This window comes from Triturus cristatus, chromosome 3_2 (genome assembly GCF_964204655.1).
Source record: "Triturus cristatus chromosome 3_2, aTriCri1.1, whole genome shotgun sequence".
Lineage (NCBI taxonomy): Eukaryota > Metazoa > Chordata > Amphibia > Caudata > Salamandridae > Triturus > Triturus cristatus.
Window position 1 is genome coordinate 380473186 of NC_140584.1, and position 24333 is coordinate 380497518.

General features: G+C 45.9%; 1 protein-coding gene across 1 annotated transcript in view; it reads left to right on the forward strand.

Annotated features, from left to right (window-relative positions):
• DNALI1 (dynein axonemal light intermediate chain 1) overlaps positions 1 to 24333 on the forward strand; it is a 211792-nt gene that overhangs the window by 178976 nt on the left and 8483 nt on the right. Inside the window, exon 5 of the mRNA XM_085647900.1 lies at positions 22440 to 22604. Coding sequence (XP_085504026.1) covers positions 22440 to 22604 — 165 coding nt within the window. The remainder of the gene's footprint in view (positions 1 to 22439; positions 22605 to 24333) is intronic.

A 24333-nucleotide genomic window follows, 5' to 3' on the forward strand; every position in this document is an offset into this window, starting at 1 on the left:
TATGTTCATATTCAGACTTTGTTCAAATGTGTCTGCTTGTTTCACAGACATAGGACAAAAACAGTGATGAAGATAACCACTTTCCTGCAATGGATTCTAATTTGCAACTACTCCTTGCCCTTCAGGAACCTTAGCCATCTAGGTCGACTAATGACTTGCAGGCACTAGATAACCTTTGCAGGGTGGATCATATGTAGTTTTCCATAGTCATCCGTAAGACAGCTAAGATTTTGTCCATTCCAACACATATGACAGAGCTGAGGTTTCACTCTTTACAGAAGTATTGTTAGGTGAACAAACCAGGGAAGCTTTGTTGACATTTAATGAAGCCATAGTGCACCAGGTGTACCAAGCTTCAGGAAATCCTCAGTCTACACCTGCATTTTCGAGAAACAATTTGATAAAATATAAACTTCTCAATTGAATCCACCCTATAACAGTGTCCTTCTTAATACAAGGCCTTATGTATTGCAATTATGGTCAGATACTTTAAAGAGAGATGGTGTTTTATCCATACCACGAGCAGGGAGTCTAAGCGTTTGGATCAGATTGGCAGAAAGTTTTTAGCATCTTGAAAGGCAGCCCTGAGAGCAAACAGTGCAGGGTTTTTGTTGGACCTTTTTTCTCATGTGTTACAGAAGATGGCATCAGCAGTTGCTAGTCACCTGCCAGAAGACATGAGGAAGCCATTAAGGACCAAATGTACAAAGAACTGATTACAAAAAAATGGTTACAAATTGTGACCAGTACTTTTGTAACCAATAAATAATTTTATGAACTGACTATGAACTAATAGGTCACTTCATAAAATTCTGAATATTAATGCAGTATGTCACAATTTAAGCTGTGATTGGAGGCCATCAAAGCGACAGTGGCGTGACAGAGTCAGTAGACCATCATCTTTGATCGCATTTATAATATCCTTAAAGGAAATTGGGCTGTGTTTAATCTTTTTGAAATATGGAAACTTTTTTTAAAAACTCAAACATTTACTTTTTTTCATAAAGTTTGTTAAAGTTGGTAGTGGTCTACTGGACCACTGCCTACTCACCAACAAACCTTTTTTTGTTCACAAAGAGAAACAGGTTCCAAGGTAGCCCCTTATCTTTTGGCGAATGCATTACCACCTCAGCTTGAGAGTCAGTAATTTTTCGATGTTTTGCGATTTCAATTACAAAACATTGATTCATATCATCCGAACTCAGTATAAGGAAAGGAAGTCAACTCGCCACTTCCAAATACCAATTTGCATTGGGGTCTCAGTCCCATTATAGGAGTTGGCAAACGTTTACCAAGTCCAAGAATTGGATCTCTATATTCAAAAAAGCATTTTCACTGTCACAAACACTGAATCGGAGTATATACAACAGTTAAAATGTCTAATACTTCTGACCCTATGTCAGGATGGGATGGATGTCATGCAAGCTGGTATGGATTCTATTGATGCTGTCTTTGGATCTGTGGTCCAGGCAGTTGTCATTAGAAGACATTCATTGATGAGGACAACTGATTAATCTGGTGATGTCCTCTAGGCAAGGATTCTTGATGTGCCTATTGACAGATCGAGGTTGTTTGGTGAGAGGGTTGAGGATTCCCTGGAAACGGTTAAACAAAGTAAAGCTACAGCTTTTGCTTTAGGTTAAACTTCACATTTCAGAATGTTCTGTCATCAATATAGAAAATTCAGAGCCACCCTTTTGGCTGTCAGAAAATGCAAACATTGCGTAACAACAACTATATAGAGGTTCAGGGCCTTCCAGAAATAAAGAGTCTAAGAACTCCGCGTCTTCTCTTTCTCCTGTACAAATGAGCAGATTTGACTCTTATGTCCTGCATCACGTGACACCAGCCAGCAGCAGCTTATCCAGCGTCCTTCCCAAATGTCAGGGGGAAAAGTCAGATCAGTGGGCTTTCCTGCTTATATTCAGTGTGGTTATTCCCTGCTATTTGCAGCAACTCCCACCATCAGCCACCTGTTCTTTTTCATGTCTGCCCTCAAACAAACATCTTGAGGATGAAGGTTCTCTCCTGCTAACCAAGAGTATAGCGGAGATCGTTCCGTCCAATCCGAGGGATTAGGAATGTTACTCCTGATATTTCCTCATCATGTCCAAGAAGGTGGGTGAGGAGATTGATTCAGGATCTCTGGCTCTCATGCAAATTCTTCAAGAAGGAGATGCGCACATTTCCTTCTTCTCCTTTCATTGTTTATCATTGGATCTTAAACGAGGGTTGACATCTGTATGAACTTTCTCTCCTGGAACTCTATTTTTTTTTATTGGTGATAACTTCAGCGAGGCATGTCAGTGAGCTTCAAGCTTAGTCAGCTTCCTTACCTTCTCTGTCTTTTTCAGAAGGGTCACGCCTTCTTTCTTGCCCAAGGTAGCTTCACCTGTCCCAAGTAATATCTTTATCTTTTTGACCTAAAGTTTCCTGTATGTCCTTTGAAAGAAGAGCACTTGCACCGTCTCGATCCTTCTAGCACCTTGAGACGAAGTTTTTCAGACGTGTATCGGTTTGCAATCCTTTCTAGTGTGCAGTTGTAAAGGCATCCGAAATCAAACAATATCTTTATTGAATTCGCTGACAGTCAGTCTTTCTTATAAACTGGTTGGTAAAACAGTACATGACAGTTTCTCAGCTTTTTTATACAAGCAGTACTGCAGCTATTTAACTCCCTCGAGGTGTGTTAAAATCCAAGAGTTGTGCAATGTGGCCACCAGGAGCGGCCAGTCCATTGGGGCTGAGAGGCCACGGCTTCCACCTTTTGCCCCTCACAACAGTGTCTGTCAGGCTGAACAAAGATCAGCCTGACAGACACTGTTCATTTCAGGTCGGGCAGCCAGGAGCCAGACATGCGCTAAATGCGCAGGCTCCTGGCTGCCTGAGCTGAACTTTGGTGGGCTGAGGAAGTCACAGCTCCTTTGGGCATGACCTCCTCAGCTCAGCAATGGTCCCTGAGGCCCTCCCCTCAGTGACGAGGGGTAGCGTCAGTGATTGCCTCGCACCTGGGCGCTTCAATTTTAAGCCCTGAAGTGCCCAGGGTTGAGAGTCAATCAGTGACAATTCATCACAGAGTGAGGTGGGGTCAGCAGTATCACTGTCCCCATCCCACTCTGTGATGACGTTGGGACTGCTGCCGTCCCTCATTGGGTGAACTTTGGGAAGGCAGCAGTCCCAAGCCTCTCGGAACCTCCGAGGCAGATCTGGCTGCAGGTAAGTGTGTTTTTTCTTTTAAATTAATGTTTGGTGTGTGCGTGCATGTGTTTATGAATGTTTGGTAAAGAGTGTTGCTAATGGATGTGTGTGTGTGTGTTTGGTGTGTGCGTGTATGTGTGTATGAATGTATGAATGTTTGGTAAAGAGTGTTGTTAATGGATGTGTTTGTGTGTGTGTGTGCGCACGTGTGAATGCATGGCTGTGAGTGTTATGTGTATGTGTGCATGTGCCCTGTCCGACCTCCAAAACTTACCAGCCGCCACTGGTGGCTACATGGTCATCGGCTCATTCCTTTGCTAAAAAGCATTGCATTGTTTCTTTTGAGAGGGAACGTTCTTGGATTGGGAGAGCTGGCCCACATTCTTTTTTGCTACAAGAAATTAATCATGCTCACCTAAGGAATCTCTGGAGTGAGTATTGTTATGGCAGGTCTGGCCTATGAATGCTGTTTGCTTTGGCAATGTTTTGAAGCCATGCTGTACAGCAGCATGGGTGCCTGGCAGTGTGGGCTAAAACGAATTTTAAAAAGCGGCATGATGCAGCCAGGACTAATGCGTGTGTGTATGTGTTTTTTTTTTTTTAAAGGTGCATTAGCGCTGGATGCATCACAGTCCTTTTTGTATTATTATTTTTAGCCATGCTGCTACATGCATGTCTACAAATCAATGCCAAAGTCTGCAATGCCCATGCTGTATTGTAAGTAAGGCTCTCTGATTTCTGTTTTTACTGATTTTTGCAGATAAAAAAAGATAGATAACATTTACTTTCTTGTCTGTATTTATTTTTAAATGTGAATAAAAACGGAAATTGGGTTGGTTTTTGAGAAATCCTAAATACTGTCTGCCATGACTGCCACGCCAATAGCTGTGTGGATAGATAGGTAAGGGGTCTAAAAACAGAAGGTACTTTTAGTAAAGAGGCTTTAACAGAAGTAGATATGCACAAGGTTGATGCATATTTTCTTATAAGTGCATTGATTTATCTTCTGCGGGTGTTTACAGCATTGAAACCTACTAGGCTTTCAAGCATGAGTGCATATTTCCCAGTTAAATAAATGTGGAAATATACTAATTTCGGCTTCATGTTTCTACAAAACCCAAAATAAATATGTATAAATACAGATAAAATTAGCAAAAATTAAATATGGATAAATACAGACGAAAATGTCACAAAAAAAAAAATACCGGTAGCCCCAATTGTAAGTGAACAATATATGTTATGTCGTGTCATATTCTATTTTATTATGTTATCCAAGATTTCCTTAGCGCTGTATCGTTTTTGGATTAGACGACCCTTAATAATTTACAGTTTATAAACTAAGGTGTTCGCACCAGTTTGATTTGTAGTACTGATATTGAAGTATAAAAACATATTCCTGCAATTGTGTTACTCTGAAATGTGGACATTACATAGGCGCACTGGCGTAACGAAACTTGAGGGGGGCCCTGGTGTTTACTCTGGTGTTAGTAGTTTGTTCAGCTCCCGGCAATAGAAAAAATAAAAATGAGTGCGATTAGCCCTGCCTCCACAGGGTGGCGACGAAGAGTGTAAAATCCAAACCAGTTACAAAATTCATTTTTTTGGCTGGAAACATTCATTGCCTGCACTTGGTTGGAAGGAGATAAGATGCATTCCAATACTATCTACAAAGAGCATCTGGTCCTTGACCAACCGCTTCTTTCATCCTGGAATCGAGACACAAGTACCTTCCTTTTCAGTGAAATCACGGGATCAAAGAGAAGTTATTTAAAAACGTTAAAGAGCACCTACCATGCTTGTTCATGAGTTTCATTTGGTGCTAAATATGTAACTTGCTGCCACTTCCGAACGCGTTGCTATCCATAGGTATTTACATTGTATAGGGGAGTCCACACACTTGCGGGAAAAAAAGTTCAGAGCAGAATCAGCACAGACAAGGGTGGTTTTTGTGGCAAGAGTTAGTCTCCCCGGGTGTCTATTCTTGAGGCGGCAGTGCGGCAGGTACAACTACCAGGACAGGCCCCTGCGGCTAGTACGGTGTAGGAAGGGCTCCTGTTCAGGCTCCGGCCTCTTTCCAAATATGAAGTGTCCATCAGTGTTTAAATGGAAAAAAATAAGTGCAGGTACTCATTAAATTGAGTTAGGGGCGTGGCTAGTGGGCGGGGTTTGAGGCAGGGTGAGACATGATGATAGTAAACACTTCTATTGAATATTCATTTTGCTCTTGCATTGCCCTTGACAGTTGTCTCAAACTTTCCATATGTGCAGATTGACAGGTACATATGCTAATACAGGGTGGTGTGAAATACTTCTGGGAACGAGCTTCTAAACCCTGAATGCTGCCAAGCCATCAACAGTACTATTAGCACCTTCAGGCTGAGAATCAATGTGCCCCAGGATGAGAGGCTTGCATAGCATCATTAATAACAAGCATTAGGCGCATTTCTTTTCAAATACCTCCTGGGTGTCCTTTATTCTCTCCCCCTCCTATTTAGTTTCTCTCTCACATGCAAACATACACACAACCAGGCAAACGCACACAAACAAGCAGACAAATAACCTGTCAATCTTCACATCTCTAATCTGTCGATCCCTCCCCCACTCACTTCTCTCCCATTTATATCCATTTCTCTAGCTGCCCCACTCTCTTTACCCCAAAGGTATCCTATAATCCTCAACTATCGCTCTTTCTATTTCTAATCTGCCATCAAATAGTAATGTTGGGCCAGAAAGATGGCCTATCATACCACTTGATATTACTGTGGAAGAAGTGGAAAGTGGGATAAGAGCAAGTAAGGGAGGAAAGGCCCAAGGCCCGGATGGGGTCCCAAGTGATGTATATAAGGAGACTCCGGAAGTATGGGGCCCGTTGTTGGCTGTTGTTTTTAATGCCGCGGTATGTATAGGCCCTCCACAAACTTGGGAGGAGTCTATAATTGTACCTATATACAAGAAGGGATCTAGGTCCGATGCGAAAAATTATCGACCAGTCTCACTATTGGACGCCTCAGTAAAAGTAATGAGTAGGATTATGTTGGTTAGACTGGAAGAATGGGTAGAACAGGACCATATTCTGACAGATAGCCAATATGGCTTTAGGAAAGGTAGGGGTACACTCGATCAATGCATTAATTTAGAATTACTGATCGGGAAATACAGCGAAGCCAAACATGGCCATATTTACATGTGCTTTGCTGATCTAAGCAGCGCCTTCGACATGGTCGACCACTCTATTCTGTGGAGGACCCTGTTAGAATTAGGGGCGCCAAAAGCCATAATTTATTTTCTTGCCAGAATGTACGAGAGATTAAAAACATGTGTACGTTTCGGTAGGAAGGGTGAATGCACTAGGAACTTTAGCGTTAAACGCGGTATAAGGCAGGGTTGTGTTTTAGCTCCTCTTTTATTCATTTTATTTATAAATAATGTTGATGCTATTTTAAAAAAAGTACCAGCAGATGTTCCAGTGATTAACGGTACCCCCGTTCCGGTGCTATTATACGCCGATGATGCTGTATTATTGTCAAGAACTCCGATAGGGTTACAACGATTAATGGATAGTTTTGTATCTTTTATTAAAGATAAAAAATTAGTTATCAATAAAAGCAAAACTTATACAATGATCTGTGGCCCAAAGAAAATTAAACATGCAGCGAAAGGGTTTTTTTATAGATAAAATAAAAGTGCAGCAGGTGGACAAATTCTGCTACTTGGGTATAACCTTCGCTGAAGATAAAAAGTGGACACATGAATTTAATAATATTCGCAATAAAATGGCTAGAAATGCACATGGAATTTTTAGATTTGCACAGAAAATTGGGGATCGTAGGACCAGAGACATGGTAAAAATTTATCAGGCTAGATGTGTTTCGATTGCATTATATGGGGCTGGAATTTGGGGTTACAGTAGCACACACGAGGTGCAACTGGAACAGAATTCTTTCCTAAAAAAGGTGTTGTGTTTACCCACCTCGACCTCTAATGCATTATGTCATTATGAACTAAATGTCAATTATTTATCCGATCTTTTGTCACTGAGACCTTTAATGTTGTGGAGATCAATATATTTGAATGAAGAAAAATCTTTCACTAGGTCTATAATCCAGGACTGTATGCGATTAGATAAAGTAAAGGCAATTCCCTGGATTAAATACATTATTATGTGCTTTTCGGATATTTTTAACCTGAATATTGTAACTGATCCAAAAGCTGTCTTATTAATCCCCAAGACTGAGATGAAAGTGACTTTTCTAGCCTTTGCCGAGAGGAAAAGAAGAGTAATTGCAGGTTCTCTGTCCACTGTCATGTTCTATAACGGATATTTGTCCATGGATGGATTCCCCGTCTATCTAACTTTAGTCACCAGACCTACACACAAATTTGTACTAACAAGACTGAGATTTGGAATAGTGCATCACCTGGTGGCACATCCTGTAATGAGAAAATACCCTATAGGCCCTTGTAGATGTGACGGTTTTTCCAAGCAGAGCACAATGCACTTTATATTATTTTGTAAACTGTACTCCAACTACCGTGTTATTCTGTTAAAGCCCATGTTTGTAAAATATGGTACACGGACGGTTGAGCAGGCTATGAAATTGATTTTTAACTTACAATCTGCTGATATCTGCTTTTATACAGCTTCCTTTTTAAACAAATGCATTAACCTGAGGAAAAGTATGTGTTTTTTAGATGTAGATATGTAATTTTAAGATGTATTATGTTTTTAATGATTAATATTGTATATGAATTGTGATTATGTCTGCTATAAGTGTTCATGTTTGTATTTGTGATTATGACTGTGTTTGCTTTTATGGACATTAACTTGCTCCGAATAAAGCTGAATTGAATTGAATTGAATTGATAGTAAACACTTCTATTGAATATTCATTTTGCTCTTGCATTGCCCTTGACAGTTGTCTCAAACTTTCCATATGTGCAGATTGACAGGTACATATGCTAATACAGGGTGGTGTGAAATACTTCTGGGAACGAGCTTCTAAACCCTGAATGCTGCCAAGCCATCAACAGTACTATTAGCACCTTCAGGCTGAGAATCAATGTGCCCCAGGATGAGAGGCTTGCATAGCATCATTAATAACAAGCATTAGGCGCATTTCTTTTCAAATACCTCCTGGGTGTCCTTTATTCTCTCCCCCTCCTATTTAGTTTCTCTCTCACATGCAAACATACACACAACCAGGCAAACGCACACAAACAAGCAGACAAATAACCTGTCAATCTTCACATCTCTAATCTGTCGATCCCTCCCCCACTCACTTCTCTCCCATTTATATCCATTTCTCTAGCTGCCCCACTCTCTTTACCCCAAAGGTATCCTATAATCCTCAACTATCGCTCTTTCTATTTCTAATCTGCCATCTCCGTGCCTCTCTTACTCTTTCCATAGCTGTCTCAATGTCTTCCCCATCTCCGTCTGTGCTTACCTCTTCTGTCTCCTTTAAACTCTCCTCTGCTCATTCAATCTCTGCCCCCACTCTCTTCACCTCATTCTCCTTCCTCTTCCCTTGGCAGAAAGTCACACGGCCGGAGAGTTTGCAGTGGCAGACAGTGCGCACTGCAGGGTCGTGAGCATGTGTAGAGTCCAGCAGTGTGGAGGTCAGGGGAAAAACAATACTGGCCTCTGATGGGCAGGTCAGTAGACCTCCTCCCACCTCACCTGGGCTCCAGGCAGGCTGCGTAGGCCATCTGCACCACCTTATCCCAGCCAATGTCCCAGCAGGTGGAGGGGGTGGGTGTGGATTTGCAGGAGCAAGTGAGTCAGGCCTCAGTGGGAGGCCAAGCAGTTAATGGCACGGTCTTTTATGCAGGCTCTCTTCCCTCCCACCCATTCAGGCTGCACACATCACTTGGCCCCTGGCAGCCAATGTGCAGTACACTAACAAGACGACCCTGCATGGAGGCCCGGCAGGGGGCGGTTGAGGACAATGAGAGCTTCCATCTAGGAGCAGAGGCCCAGTTGCCCCTGCGGCAGGCCGTTCAGCAGAATGTTACAGACAGACGTGAAAACGGCCAACATGCTGCCAAATAAATATGCCACAGCTGGCCCTCAGGCATCGGCCCAGTGCCCACCTTATGAATCCGAGTACCGGTACTCTTCTTGACACTGGAGAAGTGCGGGCACTCAGCTTGGTAATAACAAGAAGTGCCAGTACTCAGTACCTGTGAGTACCGGCCCATTTAGAGCACTGGTGTCCATCAAAATTATGTTATTACCGCTGGTCTGGGAGTCTAGGCCGCACTTCCATCAGTCGGGCCTGCTTGGTGGGTGCGGTGCGCTGCGTGCAGCATTAACCACATGGGGCATGTATGATGGTTAAGGCAAGGTCGGATTGGTAACATGGGCAGCCTAGGGGCTGTCTGTGCGGTTAGGATGCCGCCAGCTGCCCAGTGGGTGCCCTTGTGGCCTCTCTAGAGGCAGAAGGGCGGAGGTATCACTCCCTTTCTCTCGCTGGGCCAGCCCTTTATTGTATGCTGATTGAGCGGGGGACAGAGGGACTCAGCAGAAGTGGTCTCACTTGCATTTATGTGTGGCTCAGCAGTGTGAACTAATCTGTGCATTTTTTTTTTATCTAAGTGAAGTTAATAAAACATGCCCCCCAACCCCTTTCTTTTTATAAAACTTCGCTGAAGCAGTGTTTTACGGAAAGACAATACGCAAATGTGGGATACTTTTTTTGGTGTGCCCAAGCCAATTTTTGATCCCAATCCAACCCTGGGTTAAGGTCCTGCGCGGCAGGGACTACCCTACACTGCCACCTTTTACAAGAATGCACGCACTCATTTATGCCAGATTCTGGGGTCCGCGTAGCAGTTCCCCCTCTCTCGTTAGTGTCTTCCAGTTAGTAAACTGGGGACCACCACATTCCTCCCCAACCATAAGCAAACAGAATATACAAACAAACTGATCAGATGAATGAATGGTAAAGGATACATCATTGTCTCTTGGGCTCAGCAGAGTAGACTCAAATCTGCCAAGTTTCCCAGGTCCATGCTTGATATGCTGTTCCAGTCCAGGTGTTTTTCTTTGAATTCTGGGAGGAGCGTCGTTACTCCGTAACGTCCCTGAGTCTTGTGGAGGGTGCTGGGTTTCTCAAGGGATGGGACTGGGTCTGGCCATCGTGTTCCACCTGGGGGTTCGGGGTGTCTGATAGCCTGGTCTCCTGATGTGGTGTGGAGTCTTCTCCCACTTGGCCATGGTCTTCCTTGGCCCCGGGGACCCTGATGTCTGGGGAGTTGTATAGGAAGACCTTGTCACCCTTCCTCCTACTTCTTTACTCTCCTCTGCGTCTGTATCTTCGGCTCCTACTTCGGCGTATGACTGCATGTGAAAGGGCTTAAATTGTAAGATGTTATGGGTGACCTCCTTGTAACCTCTTCTGGCAGTTATCATTGTACCGCACCGCTGTACAACTGATCAGCGGTCTCATTCAAATGGAAGCCGAAACTTGCTTCTTGGGGATAGGTCTTTGACTAGTACATGGTCTCCCACTCAGAGTTCACAGACCTTCACACTCCGCCTTGCGCTTGCCTTGTCATTGGATGCCTTTCATCTTTGGAGGGTTTGCTGGTTGTTCATCGCTAGAGGCCTCCACGGCGGATGGTGGGGGATTGAGTGATTGACCATGCGTCCCATGCTAAGGTGGCCAGGAGCTCGCCCTGTTGTAGCGTGCAGGGTCTGCCTATACACTCTCAAGAATGAACAGATGGCCCACTCTAATGGCTGTTGTTGTAATGCGCTATCCAAATAACTTTGTTCAAAGTTCTCATAAATTGTTCGAACTCCCTGTTGGCTTGAGGCCACCTCGGGGTGACAATCTTTTGCCAGATGTTTAGAGATCGACGATACGCAGCCATCTCTTGCCCCTGAAATGGCAGAGTTATCTTTCTGATGGATACATCTGCCAGTGGATTCCTCACCTTGTGAATATCCCCTGCGCCAGCATTCCACGGAACTTTTCTTCCCCAGCATTCCACGTCGACGTGGGCGACGTCACAATACATCGGCTCCGCACGCGACTCCGTACGACGTCATCGGAGCCATAAGAAGCCCACGTCGGCGTGATGACGTCAGTTCCCTTTTTTCCGCGCCGTCGACGCGCAACGGTTTTTTCCCAGTGCTCTCTAGATACTTTGTAATCTAGTGGTGTATTTTTGTTAAAATCGGTATGTCTTCGACGAGGAAGTCGGGCTTTAAGCCCTGTAGGGAGTGCGGAGGCCTGATGTCCATGACGGATCCGCATCAGAATTGTTTATGGTGTCTCTCCTCTGATCATGACGTGGATGAGTGCGGGTGCTGTAGGAGCATGAATCCTAAAGCGCTGAAGGAGAGGAAGACCAAACTCTTCATGAAGAAGATCGGTGAGGAGAAGAGAGGGAGGAAAAAGGAGAAGTCCAGGCGGGAGTCTTCGACTTCGAGGTCGTCGAAGTCGAAGAAGCACCATAAGAAGAGGAAGCATTCTTCTCGGCGTCGGTCCTCGAAGTCTAAGAGGTCGAGGTCGGCTTCGCCTCGTCGACGTCAGAGCAAGGTCTTGTCTCCTTCGCCTTCTCCTGATAAGTCTTCGAAGTCTCCCTCTCCGAAGCGGACTCCAGCTCGTTCCCCGTCGCCGGCGCCGTCCAAGGCTTCGACTCCGGGTCGGGTGGAATCTGATGTGGAGCAGGAGCAGGAAGAGTCTGTTCCGGTGCCTGATGACTCCGCGGCTCCGGTGGAGGATTCAGAGGAGCCGACGCCGGTGGCTCCACAGGAGGATACAGGGGCAGTTCCTTATCCCCAATTCCCGGCTCCAGGTACGGATCCTTCGGGATTTCTGAATGCCATGTATGGCATTTTTCAGAGAGCATCCTTCCCATCCGGAGCACCAGCAGGTCCCGTGGGTCCGATGGCGTTTTCTCTGGGAGTGCCGCAGCAATACGCTCAGGCTCCTTTTCTGCCTTTTATGCCGATGGCGCCTTCTTGGCAGTTTCCGGCGCCGGTTGGGAATCCGGCTCGACCTCGGATGGATGGTCAATCTTCGGAGCCTTCTTTGACGCCGAGGCCGACTCCATCGACGCCGCATCCGGCGCCGCCGACTCCACCTGTAGCGCCTCCGACGCCGGTGCCTTTGGCTCCACCGACGCCGCGTACGACGTCGACGACGCCGGCTCCCCGGAATCGATCGAGGCGGGAGGCCCAAAGGGTTTTGGAGGAGGAAAGATATCGGGCTGAGGTGGAAGAAGGTGAAGTCGACTCTTCTTCGGATGAGTTTGGAGGTATAGAGGTAGAAAGTGGTTTGGATACCACCCCGGAGTGGGAGCATGCTTCTACAAGGTCTTCTCCACCACAGGAATTGGCGCCCTACCATGTTGTGATCAAGAAGGCCGCGGAGTTGTTAGATCTGCAGCTGCCCTCTGTGGAATACAAGTCCAATCTGCTTACAGAGGTGTTGCACTCCCCGACGTCGGCTTCGGAGCCTTTGTTACCTTTCAATGAGGCTCTCTTGGAACCAGTGTTGGAGGTGTGGAAGAAGCCTCTGTCAGCTCCAGCAGTTTGCAGGCAGGTGGCAAGGAGATACAGGGTTGCGCCAGGAGACCCGGATTTTTTATCCACGCATCCTTCTCCGGAGAGCCTAGTGGTGCAGGCTTCATGTTCTAAACATGCTTCGGGTGCTTTCCCCCAATCTCCTGCTGATAGGGAGTCAAAGAAAGTTGATCAGGCGGCCAAAAAGACATTCTCCTCAGGAAGTATGGCGTTGAAGTCATCAAATGCCACATGCTTGCTGGGGCGTTATGTTCATGCCCTGATGGACTCTATAAAAACTTTGGCCCCTAAGTTACCTGAAGGGGATAAGTCGTCCTTCATGGAGGTTGTGGCGGACACTCAGGCAGCTGCCAGGCAGGTGATCCAGTCTGGGCTGGATACGGCGGACTCTGTGGCGAGGATTATGGGGTCGTCCATTGCCGCAAGGAGACAAGCTTGGCTCCGTTCCTCAGGGTTTTCTGCAGATGTCCAGGCCACGCTGGTGGATCTGCCCTTTGATGGACAAAAGTTGTTTGGGGAGAAGGCAGATTCTGCTCTTCAACGTTTTAAGGACAGTAGGTTGACGGCGAAGTCCTTGGGTCTGCAGGTTCCTGCTAGAGGTTCAACTTTCCGTAAGACTAGGGGATTCGGAAGGTCATCCTTTCGTTCCTTCCGACAGCCACAACAACAGCAGCAACAACAGCAGCAGAATCCCCTCTATCGCTCCTATAGAGGGAAGCAAAGGGGTCGGAGAGGTTCTGGTCGCAACCCCTCTTCTTCCTCCTCCTCCTCTGCTCCAAATGAGGCTTCAGGGAAGCAGCCCTAGATCCCCCATCCCGGATCATGTAAGACCTGTGGGGGGTCGGGTGTCCTACTTTCTACGGGGTTGGAAATCTGTTACAACCGACCTTTGGGTTTTGAACCTCGTAGAGACTGGGTACGCCCTTCCCTTTCGGGAGTTTCCTCCCCCTTACCCTCCTTGCCAAGGTTATTGCTCGGAGGACCACCTGCTTCTCCTGCAGAAAGAAGTTCAAGCTTTGTTTCAGAAGGGCGCAATAGAGGTGGTTCCGGAGCAGGAAAGGGGTCAGGGATGCTACTCCCGGTATTTCCTGATCCCCAAGAAGGACGGCAGATTGCGTCCGATTCTGGACCTCAGAATCTTGAATTTTTACCTGAAACAGGAGAAGTTCAAGATGCTGTCCCTTGCGCAGGTTCTTCAAGCGTTGCAGCAAGGAGACTGGAGGGTGTCGCTCGACTTGCAGGACGCGTACTTCCATGTCCCAATCCTGAAGTCGCACAGGAAGTATCTCCGTTTTACGGTTGGGTCGCAACATTATCAGTTTGCGGTCCTCCCGTTTGGTCTTACTACTGCACCTCGAGTCTTCACAAAGGTGATGGCAGTGGTGGCTGCTCATCTCAGGAGGTCGGGGATTCCGGTTTTCCCCTACCTGGACGACTGGCTTCTGAAGGCAGAGTCCCCAGAGATGGTGCAGCGTCATCTGCAGGTGACAACTCAGCTGTTATTCGACTTGGGTTTTTCGATCAATGTGCCCAAATCTCACCTGGTGCCCTCTCAACGCAACCTGTTTATAGGGGCAGTACTGGACACTACTGTGTGTCGAGCATTCCCTCCTCCTCAAAGGATTCTCGACATTCAGGAGATGGTCCCTTTATTCCACAGTGGAGCGGTTGTTCCAGTTCTGAAGGTCCTTCGCCTGCTCGGTCTGTTCGCTTCCTGCATTCTGTTGGTCAACCATGCACGCTGGCACATGAGGGCGCTCCAGTGGTGCCTCCGCAAGCAGTGGTATCAGCACAACGGGGATCTCGGGGAGTCGATCAGGATCTCCGGAGAAGCTGCAGCGGATCTGTCTTGGTGGAGCGTGGAGGGCAATCTGTCCCAAGGAAAGCCTTTCCATCTACCTCCATCGGTGGCCACAGTGATAACGGATGCCTCCACCCTAGGGTGGGGAGCTCATCTGGGGGATCTGGAGATCAAGGGTCTTTGGTCTCCAGAGGAGAGGTTGTTTCATATCAACCTTCTGGAGTTGCGGGCGATTCGTTTGGCACTCAAGGCCTTTCTCCCTTCCCTTCGCGGTCAGTCAGTTCAAGTCCTGACGGACAACACGACCGCGATGTGGTATATAAACAAACAGGGAGGAGTAGGGTCTCTTTGTCTCTGCAGAGAGGCCCTGCGTCTGTGGTCCTGGGCTCAGGACCATCAGATTTGTCTGATGGCAAATCATCTGGCCGGGGTGCTGAACGTGCGTGCGGACAGTCTCAGTCGGCAGTTCTCCGCCGACCACGAGTGGAGGCTCCATCCGGAGGTGGTTCGTCGTGTCTTTCGGACGTGGGGGACTCCTCGGGTGGACCTGTTTGCCACCCGAGAGAACGCGCACTGCCCGTCATTCTGCAGTCTCCAGTATCCGATGCAGGGGGCGTTGGGGGACGAGTTTCAGTTGAGTTGGGGCTCACGACTCCTTTACGCGTTTCCTCCCATACCCTTGATTCCTCGGGTTCTGAGGAAGATTCGCCAAGACCGGGCCCAAGTCATTTTGGTCGCCCCGGACTGGCCAAGAAGGGTGTGGTACACAGATCTTCTCCACCTCTCCTCGTGCCCTCCGCTCCGTCTCCCTCTGAGGGCAGACTTCTACACCCCCACCTCCAGAGCTTACACCTTCATGCCTGGAGATTGAACGGGGCAACCTGAGTTCCTTCTCTCTCCCACCTGATGTGGTGGACGTTATTTTATCGGCCAGGCGACACTCCACCAAGTCCATATACTCCTACAGGTGGTCTAAGTTTGTAAAGTGGTGTGGAGAGAGGTCCATTGACCCTTTGAAGGCTCATCTTTCTGATGTGCTTCAGTTTGCTCTTTCATTGGCTCAGCAGGGCTGTGCTGTGGCCACGGTCAAGGGCTACCTTTCGGCCTTATCGGCATTTCTGTGCCTTCCAGATCAACCTTCGTTGTTTAAATCTCCGGTTGTTCTGAGGTTCATCAAGGGCCTTACAAACATGTTTCCTCCTACTCCATTTGTAATGCCTCAGTGGGACCTTAATCTTGTCTTAACCTTTTTAATGGGGTCCCCGTTTGAGCCTCTTCATAATTGTCCTTTGAGGCTGTTGTCCTTTAAGGTGGTTTTTCTTGTAGCCATAACCTCGGCAAGGAGGGTGAGTGAGCTTCAAGCTCTTAGTTCCAAACCTCCTTTTCTTACCTTACATGCTGAAAGGATGGTTCTCAGGACCAGGGCTGCTTTCCTGCCAAAAGTTGTTACTCCTTTCCATTTGGGGCAGTCTATTACCCTCCCTGTTTTTTATCCACCCCCTCATCCTTCCAAAGAAGAAGAAAGACTCCATCGCCTTGACCCGAAGAGGGCTATGAGTTTTTATTTGGACAGGACCAAGGACTTTCGTATTGATGACCAGCTTTTTATTGGCTACGTTGGTCGTTCTAAAGGTAAAGCGGTGCACAAGCGCACGCTGTCAAGATGGATTATACTGACCATCAAGATCTGCTACGCCTTGGCTGGTAAGACTCCTCCTGAGGGTATTCGTGCTCACTCTACTAGAGCTAAGTCTTCAACATCTGCTCTGGCCCGGGGTGTTCCTGTGGCAGATATTTGTAAGGCCGCCATACTTTCGCGAAGCATTATTGCTTGGACTCTGAGATGAGGAGGGAGGGCCACTTTGCGCGCTCTGTCTTGCAAGACTTTCTGGTATAGAAAGGTGGACACCCTCCTCCGGGAGTGGGGACTGCTGTGGGAATCTATTCACAAGGTGAGGAATCCACTGGCAGATGTATCCATCAGAAGAACAAGTTACTTACCTTCGGTAACGCTTTTTCTGGTGGATACAGTATCTGCCTGTGGATTCCTCACCAACCCACCCGCCTCCCCGTTGTCCACCTTTTGTATACCATGAAATAGGTCTTGTTTGAAATGCTTATATTTTCTCTTGTACATTTGTAGGAAATGCTTGTTTGATTAGCATTCCTTTGTTTTGTATGCTATGTATATGTATTGGTTTTTCTATATACTGTGTATACTTGGGATTGTCGTTGGTTCACCTGTTCGCCTCGAAGGCACGGAAAAAATGGGTGGAACTGACGTCATCACGCCGACGTGGGCTTCTTATGGCTCCGATGACGTCGTACGGAATCGCGTGCGGAGCCGATGTATTGTGACGTCGCCCACGTCGACGTGGAATGCTGGGGAAGAAAAGTTCCGTGGAATGCTGGCGCAGGGGATATTCACAAGGTGAGGAATCCACAGGCAGATACTGTATCCACCAGAAAAAGCGTTACCGAAGGTAAGTAACTTGTTCGTCTAGTTTCATCAGGAGTCCGTGGACGGCCTTCATTTTTTCAAACTTGGGAAGGACCTCGCTGGCCGCTTGGATGTTATCGTGCTCTACCTCCGAATACTTCGAGTAGTAGTCTATGAGGACAAGAGTGTATTGCGCATCATGGAGGCATCAGAAATCTAGGCTTGCGCGGACCCACGGTTGCTGTTGCCCATGTCCAGTGATGACGGGTGCAGGGGGTCAGGGGTGCCAGCCGCTTGGCACCAGGGGCAAGACAGTACTTTTAGTTCCACAAGCTCATCTATGAGGGGAAACCAGACCTTGCTGCAGAGCCAACTCTTTGTCCTGACCATACCTTGATGGCCAGCATGTGCAAATTGGACAACCTGGGTGGCCAGGCTTACAAGATAATCCGGTGACCTCGGAGTAGGGATCCATCTGGGTCTGCGGCCAGATTATGGCATACTTGATAGAGAGAAATGAGAATTCTCTGGGCCTTTGGTGTCCTGTGAGCTTGATGGGTTATTAGTTACTTCCACTAGCTGGGGCTAGTTGTAGGCACTCATCTGTGTCAGTGGCCTGATGTACGGTTTCCAAGGACACTGGTAATAGTTGGGACCGGCCAGTGACATACGAAACGTACTCCTCTGTTTCTTCAGCTTCGTCAACTTTTTCCAATGTGGCACTCTGAGCATGTCGTGGCAAGTAGTTGCCCGGGTTATTGGTTCCTGGATGGTATTCTACTTTCCAGTCAGCTTCCTGTAGCTGTAACATCCACTTCTCGATGTGTTCTGGTGGTTTCGAAGAAGTGCTTTGGAACAGGGGTATCAGTGACTTGTGGTTGGTTCTCACCACAAACGGATGCCTGTACCCATAGAGGTGAAAGTAGCAACACCCTCAGTATATGGCAATCGCTTCTTTTTCAATCTGTGAATAGCGCTGCTCGGTTGGTGTCAATGATCATCTGGCATACAGTATTGGTGCTCACTCCCCGCACTCTTGCTGTTATGTCAACACTGCCATCAGCCCCTTTCAGCTGGCGTCCACTGCCAGGGTAGTCTGTCTGTAGGGGTTGAAGTACATCAAAGTGTTGTTGGCTGAGAGTGCATCTTTGGTCGCTTGAAACAACTGCTCCTGCTCTACCCTGCATGTGCAGGTAGCCGAGTATTTTGTGAGGTCTTGCAGAGGCTGCGTGAGTGAAGTTAGTTCTTTTTTGAATTGGCCACAGTAGTTAACCATCCCATAAATGCCTCTGACTTCCAAAACATTAGATGGTTGAGGGAGGAGCTCCTTTGCTGTCAGGCACTATGTCGAGGTGTGGGGCTCCCCGTTCTGTGGAGTAGTACCCAAAGCAGCTCATCTTCTGCTTCATGAACTCTTTGTGTAAAGTGAGTCCGGCCTGTTTTATTAATTGTAGTGCATCCCTCAACCTTTTGGGATGTACTTTGGCTGATGTGGCATAGAGTAGAATGTCATCGCTGACATTGATGACTCTGGGCAGCCCAGCCAGCAGCTCCTAAATGGTGTTCTGAAATACTTCTGCAGTGCTCAATTAGAAAATTTAGTTATGTACCTCGATTCTTCAACCAGTTGGTGGTATCCTGACCAGAGGTCTACCTTGGGAAACCAACTGGCTACGATCAGCTCCCCAATCAAGTCGTCAATGAGGAGGGGGTCAAGTATTGCTCTTTTCGGAATGATACGCTCAGGAGTCCCATGTCCACAAATTTCGAAACCTCACTACGTTGCTTTGGTTTCCTGGTGACCACAATGGGAGATACCAATGGAGGTGGGTTGGTGACTTTCTTGATAATGCCAGCTTTCTCAAATTTCTCTAGCTCTCTCTCCACCTTAAGTCTCATGTGATGCCAGAGGGCTACCAGCTGTATGGTTTTGTTGGTATGGAATTTGACCACTTTCTCCTTAATACAGCCGATGCCAATGAACAAGTCATTGCATTCTGCAAGAATGTGGGACAACTCTTCCGCGTGCACCCAGAGTACAAAATGGACGATTCCGAGTGCTTACACAGTATGGCCGCTAAGAAGCATGCCTTGGCCTCCTCTGGCCGTATATACTTGGGGATCTACAGTTACCTCCTCAAGAGTTACCGTAGTCTCAAAAACACCCAGCATGGATAGAGGTCTAGCCAGGCCTTAGGCAAATACTCAAACTTTGGCCTTCTGCAGGGTTAGGGTTTCTGACATTGCTTGGTAAGCATCAGCCAACATAATGTCAATGGAGGCACCCGTATCAATGACAGCTGTGAGAGTGCTATTATCACTTTCCACTGGAGTAGTGGGCAGTTGGCAGCGGCAGCATTACCTATGATGAACACAGTGTGTACCGTGTACTCCGCGACATTGTGGTCATCCATGTCTTTGGTGGCCTCCGTCACTTTGGGTAGGGTGTTGACTGTAGGGTTTGGTTTTCTGTTCTTGGAGCACCGGCAGGCTCTCACAAAGTGATTGTATTTGCCGCATGAGGCACACTTCTTCCCTTTGCCATGGTAGGCACTAGCTCGGTGGGCTGCTCCTCCACAGTAGCCACATGTTCGTGTGGTCACAGGTGTGTTTTTGATTATTTTAACACTACCTCCATATCAGAGGCACCGGCTTTGGATAATTTTTGGAGCACCCCATGGTTAGAATGTCTCCTATTGACTTCCCTGACTCCTGCAAGATGTTCTCTCCTAGTTTGTGGAGGCACACCCCTGTATAATCCGTCCTCATGTTTTCAATATTTTATGAAAGATTTGGAACTCCCAAGAGGTCCACATAAAAATATGTGCATATTATTACAAGAATAAAACATGACAGAACTCATTCCACGGACCATCATAAAATTATCAAAGGCTTGCATTAGCAAGGCTAGAATTCCTTCAGATAACATCAGTCAATATTGTCTATTATCCAAATACGTAAAATAATTAAGGTTTTCAACAATAAAATCATTTAGCTCATGGCAGAAACAGAGGCCCAAGACCTCTACTGTAAAAGATAGTGTTTGTTTAGGACCGTATTAGACAATAGCAGGTACATTTAAGTAAAAACAATATGCATAACCTCAGTGCTTAGCGTAAATTTTCAATCATTTGGGCAGCAGCACATAGACATTTCAACAGAAAATAGCATTTAGAATTAGCAGCATAAGGATTGATGTAACAGAACGTATCCTAGAATGTGCAAAGGACAGTAAGTAGCAGCCAGATCGTATACAAAATAGAGTGCAAAATTCAACTTCGGCTAAAAGTTCAATTTAGAATTAGCAGCAAGAAGGAAGGAATAACAAAGCATATCCTAGAATATGCAAAGGACAGTAAGTAGCAGCCAGTTCATGTGCAAACTAGAGTCCAAAATTCAGCTTCGGCTAAAAGTTCAATTTGGAATTAGCAGCAAGAAAAAGGAGTAACAGAGCATATCCTAACCTGTGCAAGAAGCAATTCAGTAGCAGCCATTTCATGTGCAAAATACATCCAAAATCCCACTTCAATTAAGTTTAGAAATTAACAACAAGAACGTAGTGGGAAACAAATGCAACATATCCCTTTTGTGCAAATAGCAGTAAATAGCAGCCAACAAATGTGCAAAATACAATCTGACAAATGAGAAAATACTAATACATCGTAAGAAAATGACAGACAAGAGGGTTAACCACCAAGTTAAAATAATATGTAAAAGATTTAAAATATATACATAAACTCCTTAAAATAGTTTAAAAGTTTTACACGCACTGCTTCGTTTTTGGGACAAAAAAGATAATCTCGGGCCGAAGCTACATTTTTAACACAATTTTGTACATACATCGGCCGAAGCCAACGATGACGACTCTAAGCCAATGCTGGACAGGCAAACAAGACATGGCCCAGGGTCTGAATGCTCAACTTACACAAATTACAAGTTGTTCCATTTTTTAAATTCTGGGACCAATTTGCTGTTAAGTCATTTAGAGGTAAAAGATTTATGCGACATAAAATGAGCAAACGTCGAGTTCCTTGTTCTAGATTCCAAAATAAATATTTCTTCCTGGTCATCCACAAGCGCACATGTGCTGGGCAATTTTTTAAGTTGGGCATAGAAGTTGTCCAGTGACTCCTCAGGTCCTTGCCTGGCCTGCCTGAATACGAAGCACTCATAGTCTTGGTTGGCCATTGGTTCGAAATGGGCTGTGAGGACAGCCACCAATGTGGTGTATGTTTTGAGGGTGGCCTCTGTGATGGTTTTGGCAATTGTGTGTAATCCCTTGCCTCCAAGGTAAAGTAGTAGTGCTCTTTTCCTATCTGCTTTTATCTCTGTAGCCTCAAAATGGAGTTTTGGGCGCCTGTGTTGATGGGGCCACTTCCATGACAAGTGGATCAAGGATAGGTATGTTCACCATTGCAGTGTGTGATATGCCTCTTTCCTATGCCCACTTGTATTGGGCCTCAGATGCTTCTCCCGCAGTGGGAAGATGGCACTTTTCCTCTTGAGTGCTCGATTTGCTTGTCTTACTTCTGTAGATACTGATTATGCATCTGTATATGTCTCCCTGTTTTCTTTTTTTTCAAGTGAGGTCATGTGCCATTGAGAGGTTTGTCTCACACTCACCGTGCATCACGTGCACCGGTGGCACTGAATGGAGCTGGGCGGCTGCTGTGCACATAGCACACTGATGGGTGATGCATATGGGTAATTGCAGGTGGTGCGGTCATTCCTGCGGTGTGGAGGTGCAAGGTGTCGCTTATCGGTGGAACCCTCACCACCTTCCTCGCCAGTGTTATGGCCACCGGTGCAGGGGTGTAGGCCACACAGCAGGGACCATCCCACCTAGCCACATGTTCACTCATTTGTTGAGGGAGCACACGTGATAAGAAGATGCATTCATCTGGGCCAGATCCGGTGGTCCACGTAGCAGTCCCCTGCCCCCGTGTGTTAGTGTCGTCCAGGTGGTATACCGGTGAACACTACAACACCAACTTTTAAGGGAAGTCACATCGTTCTAGCAAAGATAACCAATGATTAGGGGGGGCACAGTGGTTGGAGGTTGAATACAGAAGGGAAGATAGTCTATATGTCGTGGATTCAAATGTAAGGTAGGTCCATTATCAAGCAGTATTCCTCAGTCTAGAAGTTGATCGCTTTTTAAGAAATCAAAAGACTTCTCTGATCAGCACTTCTGGAAGTTGCTTTTGGTCATTCCCACAATGATCTCTCTACACAAAACAAGCTTTAAAGATTCTTTAAAATGTCAGTATTAAAACTGACTCAAGAACTTAGCACATGATAGCTTGGGCAGAAATGAGATGGCTGCTGTTCTTCTACCTTGATGTGCATTCTCATATTGTTGTGAGATGCATGAGCATGCTAATGCCTCTCTGCCTCCTGTTGTAGAAAATAATTTTGTGTTCCTGCCTTTTGTTTATTTTATCTTGCCTCTCGCCTCCCAGATTGAAGAGTTGGAAAACGAGAAAAGGGACCTTGAAAGACAAGTCAATGAGCAGAAAGCCAAATGTGAAGCAATCGAAAGGCGAGAAGGAGAAAGGCGGCAGGTGGAGGAGAAGAAGCACGCCGAGGAGATCCAGTTCTTGAAACGAACTAACCAGCAGCTGAAGGTGAGTGAATTTCCCTGTGGTTACGCTCAGAAATATCTGCAGCATGAGTGTTCATCTCTCCGCGCTTCAAGCCAGTAGTGCTTTGTTGTGCCATTGTGTTAGGTGCAAACTTCATTTCAAAATTTCTCAAATTTTACACTACTGGGTATAAACAGCTAAGAAGAATGTTGTTCATGAATATTGGTGTCAGTTTGTGTTTGTGTACCTTGTATGAATATATAGGTTAATTGTCATTTAAATTGCTCATTGCCATCTTTAAAGCCAGGCTTACTGTATGACCTACACGAGTACTGATGAAGATTGCACCAAAGAGATCCAGGATCAGACTACCTCATCTCCTCTCAGGAGCTAAATAAGAAATCCCTGTATAGATCAGGAGAAAGGCCATCTCCAGACAATAAAAAAAGGCCACCATTCTGCTTATGCTGATCATTATTGTATGTATGAGGAACAAGGACACCCCAATATTAAGACCTGGGGTAGTGAATGCTTGAGATAGGTAACAATGGTCTAAAGTGGTCCTAGGGGTCCTAAGGAAGGCTGTTGCCTGAAGCAACTTGAGATAGGGTTAAGTCAGGATACACCAATTAAAATGGTGGTCAGGTGTTATGCAACAGATGCTTGGAAAAGTGAGCACTCGGAATCCTGACGTTGATTAGGATAAGACCGGTAATCTTGATATGGCGGGAATTTACACCACAGCATCTATCCCTATCACTTAGGTAGGCGCTCTTGAGCAGATCAATGCGGGGGGTTTCACCATACACTTCAATTGTAGGGATCGTGGGGATCGGTCCGCGCAGCTTATGGCAGCACTCAATGCAGAGTTCGGGAATTCTCTGTGTGGCAGCCACATGGAGAAATCCCGAACTCGGCTCAACAGAGCCTACAGTGACTATTATTGAAACTTTGAGCTCCTTTTAGCATGGAATTCCAAAATGGTCTTTTCTTCCTGTAGTTTATTTCTAGCTCTGCATCAACCATTCATAATTGTTATTCTTTTTTTTAAATGTGAGCACCAATCTTCCCAGTATTTGTTTCACTGTAGCCCTCTGTAACTGCCGTCTCATTAGTTATGCGTACTTAAGGCCCATCCATTGTAGCATTTGGTAGCATCTACTTTCTCTCCTTGCTTATACTTATTTACTGCCCATTGACTGTAACATTTGGTGGATATAGTTTCTGTATTTAATTATAATTACTTCGACATGAATATACATTCTTAATTTGAATATAATAAAATAATCATAAAGAGCAATACAAAGAACAATTTAGTTAGTCTTAAACATCACTAGCACAATCAGAAACAGATAAAAAAAAAATCACAATAAAGATTTTCAATGAGCCACAGCTAAATTTAAAAGGCCACCCACTGCATAGCATACCAGCAGATTACAAAGAGAACGTAAGAAATAAAGTGCATCTCTACATTTAGCAAATGTAAACGTCTTAAAAACTGGCTATAAAAAATGACGCATACAACAATTGTAATATTTGTGCTGTGTCAAATTGCTCCAGTGAAAAGTTAAGGATGCAGCGAATAGACCGAAGGTGAAATCTCATCAGAAGAAATAATTTTCTTTCCTTTGAAACCCAGTACAGATAGGGTTCAGTTCCCTCAGTAGTCTGGATTATTAAGTAGTCCCTGATAATCAATCTGTCTAATTCGTCCCCTTCTCTGATCAAGGCTGTAAATTCCCTGAATTTATTTTTACCCAAGGTATCTGTT